General features: G+C 27.2%; 1 protein-coding gene across 1 annotated transcript; it reads right to left on the bottom strand.

Annotated features, from left to right (window-relative positions):
* Positions 1–708: 708 nt before the first annotated feature.
* On the bottom strand, positions 709–1,452 carry LOC123922185. The gene is made up of 2 exons (XM_045974930.1): positions 1,440–1,452; positions 709–1,284 (listed from the first exon to the last, which is right to left on the bottom strand). The coding sequence occupies exons 1-2, from the start codon at positions 1,450–1,452 to the stop codon at positions 734–736; spliced, it is 564 nt and encodes a 187-aa protein (XP_045830886.1). The 3' UTR covers positions 709–733.
* Positions 1,453–4,103: the final 2,651 nt, after the last annotated feature.

Raw genomic sequence — 4,103 nt, 5'->3', positions numbered from 1 at the left:
GGAATTGACTTATTAGTCATTGCTGACAAATGCCTGACAATGAGAAGAACATACTATCTCCAGTCCTTAATATAAGAAAAAGTTTATTTTTTAGATACATTTAAAAATTGATGTTTCTAAACCGGCACTACAAGAATAAGAAGCTTTTGCAGCGACATTTTTTCAACAATATAAATGTTGTTGGCAAATAAAAGGTTTTAGCAACAATGTTTACAGGTAGCTGGCATAAATAATTTTTTCCCAACGATAGTATTCTCGTTGAGATAAATAAACTTATCCCAACAAATCATAAAATATGGATCTATTTGGCAACAAATTTAGGATACAATTAACTGCTTAATTTTTTTAATTTTTTTTATCAACAGGCACATGTCCAATAATATATTTATTTTTTTATCATAAAATTACAAAACTTTTTATTGTTTGTTAAACATATAATGTAATTATTACATGACTTTTTTTATGATAATGAAAACAAAAATATTTTTCTACATAAACAACTTATAAATACTACGTACTAGTATTATTTATTTTTTGTTAAGTAATTTAATAACTAAAAATGCTATTATTATTCTTTTTTAAAAGGAAAAATGCTTATTACTATTTTTTTTTGAAAAGACCAAAATGAGATATATATATATATATATAAGAAAAATAAGTCTTCTCAGCACAAGACGTGCCAAGAGAGACTAAAGTAAGTTACAACCAGAGTCAAAAATACAACCAAAAGAAACTATACAAGGCCCAAACAAAGCATAGGACTAGACCACCAACTATGGCAGTTTAAAGCTAAAGTACTACTCGTTGCTTTCAACCACCTAAATGAAAAAGTCTTGATCTTGTCCAACATGCAATGTAAAGAATTCGCCGAGCCTCTAAACAATCGATGGTTTCTTTCGGTCCACACAACCCACACACAAGCAAGCCAAATGAGTTGCATGAAAGAATGTCGTGCTCGAAGACCACCCGCTGAACCAGTGAACTGAACAAAATGATCTGAAAGAGTCTGAGCAGTCACCAAAGAAGAGCCAATCCAGGAACTGACAAGAGACCAAAGTGCACCAAAAGTACTGCAAGAAAGGAACAAGTGCTGAGATGTCTCGACCTCTCCGCAACCAGAAACACATAGATGAGCCTCCGAAGATAAAATCGCTCGAGAAACCAGGTTTGCTTTGGTAGGTAACCTGTCCCGCAAGAGTCGCCATGCGAAGATAGAAACCTTCAAAGGAACCTGAGGGTGCCAAATAAGCCCTGCCGCTGCATCCAAAGTAACTGCAGCCTGTGCTGTCAGAAGCAAATGCTTATTATTACTATTATTAATAAGTTTAGTTGCATTGTCCCTTATATTTATTTTATGTTTTAACTCGGTTCTTATTAACTTTATGAAATAAATATATATTATCAAAAAAATAAACATTATAAAATAAATATCGTATTACCAAATATATGCATTTTTTTACTAAATATATATGCATAAATATATTGTTCATAAAAAAATTTATTAGAGTGAAAAACTATTTTTTTCAAAAAACAAAGAGTAGATAAATGCGGAAATAAAAAGTTGCCCAAAAACCCCCCATTTGTTAGAAAAATTAGGTGTATAAGTATAACCGCATATGCCATAAAGGTTGAGTGAAAAAATAACTGTAAGTAGCTATTTTTTTGGTTGGTGGAATCATGGGATAATCTCTATGTACAATCATGTTTAATTGGTTTTTTTTTTTTTTTTTTATGAAAATTATTTTTGATACATAGGGGGCGGTTACATTTTTTAAGGGGATAAAAAATAAAGTTTAGTTTTTTTCACACGATGAGGTTTGGAAACTGCCTCCAAACCAATTTTATATAAATCATTATTTGATCCATTTCAAATCAATGTATCATTATGCATTGCAACTCAACTCTTCTCTTTTAACTTTCTTTTTGAAACTGTTTTATCTTAATGTAAATTCAACTCATGTTGGTTGATTTTTTTTTTTTTTGAAGGAACTCATGTTGGTTGATATCGTCACTATATTCACTATTTATTGAACGACTTCAATATTCACAGTATTTGGAGAATTTTAAGAATCCAAGTAAGAGATGTTTAGTTTATTCTTTATCTCTATATTGTGCTTTGTATATATGATTAAAAGAATACAAAGCAACACCATAGTCATTCCATCATTATTATTCTTTAAGGTCTATTTTTCAATCTTACGTTGTAGTGTAGTGATCATTTACATATATAAAAGTCCTTTGTTTTTTCTTTTTCTTCTCAAATATAGAATTCTTTTTATTTATTAGTATATAACTCATGTGTTTTCTTACTCTTTTATTTATTTTATTTGCAGAGAAATCACATGGATCCAACTTCAACTGTTTTATCAAGATATATGTTCAAGGCAAAGTTGGGAGAAACAATTCATATTGTTATATTTTTTTATTTCTTGTAAATTTTGTATGTTTCTATTCATGGAAACAACAACTTGTATGACTCATTATGAAAAAAAAAATATATTGGTCAAATGTGTAAAAAAGAAAAACTATTGATATTTTAATGTGTTTATTATGTTAATAAAATTGTGTAAATATTTTTTACATTAATAAAAAATAAATATCAAAATATCTTTATACAACATTATAAAGAAAAATATGGCTACACAACTTTTGTTGTTAAGAAAAATAAAAATATAATAAACAAATTGTTGGAGAAAATATTGCAGCGACTTTAATCGCTACGATAAATTAAATATGATAACAATTTTGGTTGAAAAGATTAACTTTTCCCAACAAAAATTTCAAAAATGGCAATAAAGATTGTCGTTGGCAAAAAGTTTAACAGCAACGGTACTAAATTTCGTTGCAAAACTTTTTGCAACGGAACTTATCGCAACGGCATGCAACGACTTTTTGGTCGTTGGGGTAAAACTCTTTTCCATCAACTTTTTGCATTTGGCAACGACTTTTTTCGCTGTGAAAAATCAGTTTTGTTGTAGTGCGGTACATCAATCTTTAAATGTATCTAAAAAGTAAATTTTTTCTTATATTAAGAACCGAAGGAAGTATAAAAAAGGAATATTGTCACATGAAAATAATATTGAAAAATACAACAAAAAAGACATATATATTATTTTTAATATGTAAGGATGGTAAGACTTAGATACGATATATAACATTCTTCAAAACCTAATTAGGAAATGACTTATTCAGTTGATATACGAAACTAAGATCTTAAAAATCATAAATCATAAGTCAGTATCTTAAAAATAAAAAATCATAAGACTTAGATATAGATATATAACTTTCTACGATAAGAAAGGATTCATATAAATCAGATTCATATAATACATCATTCTTTTCGACCAAAAGAACATTGGAAAACGAAGTTAGAACTTATCCCGCATAAAATGAGTTTTTTGAAATTTTTTAATTTAGAATTTGTCTCACATATGATAATTATTTTGAAATTTTTATAAATTAGAATTTATCCCGTATATAATAGTTAATTTTAAATTTATATAAGTTCTAAATTATCCCGTATAAAATAGTTTATTTTTTTGAAATTTTTATAATTTAGAACTTGTCTCACGTTTGATAATTATTTTGAAATTTTTATCAGTTAGAAATTGTCTCGTATATGATAGTTATTTGAAATTTATATAAATTAGAACTTATCGTGTGTAAGATACTTTTATTTTAAAAAAATTGTAATTGGTTAGAACTTTATCACATTTGATAGTTATTTTAAAAATTTTATCAATTAGAATTTGTCCCATATATCATAGTTAGTTTGAAATTTATGTAAGTTGGAACTTATCCCGTATAAAACAGTGTTTTTGAAATTTTTATTAGTTATAACTCGTGTCACATGTGATAATTATTTTGAATTTTTTATCAATGATAATTTATCCCATATACGATAGTTAAAATTTATCCCGTGTATAAATCAGTAGCGTTATTTTGTCCCTTATTAATCTACTATATAAGAAAAGAAGATACTAATGAAATTCCCAATTTGTCCCTTTTTCATTTTTTGACACATAATCAATTTAGGGTTATTTTTTGTCTTTATCAAAAAAAGTTAGTAGAAAAATGCTAAAAATAATTTCTCAATAGGATTC

Source organism: Trifolium pratense, linkage group LG4, assembly GCF_020283565.1.
Source record: "Trifolium pratense cultivar HEN17-A07 linkage group LG4, ARS_RC_1.1, whole genome shotgun sequence".
Lineage (NCBI taxonomy): Eukaryota > Viridiplantae > Streptophyta > Magnoliopsida > Fabales > Fabaceae > Trifolium > Trifolium pratense.
Note: the sequence above shows the minus strand (reverse complement) of the source record. Positions and strands in the feature narration are given on the sequence as shown.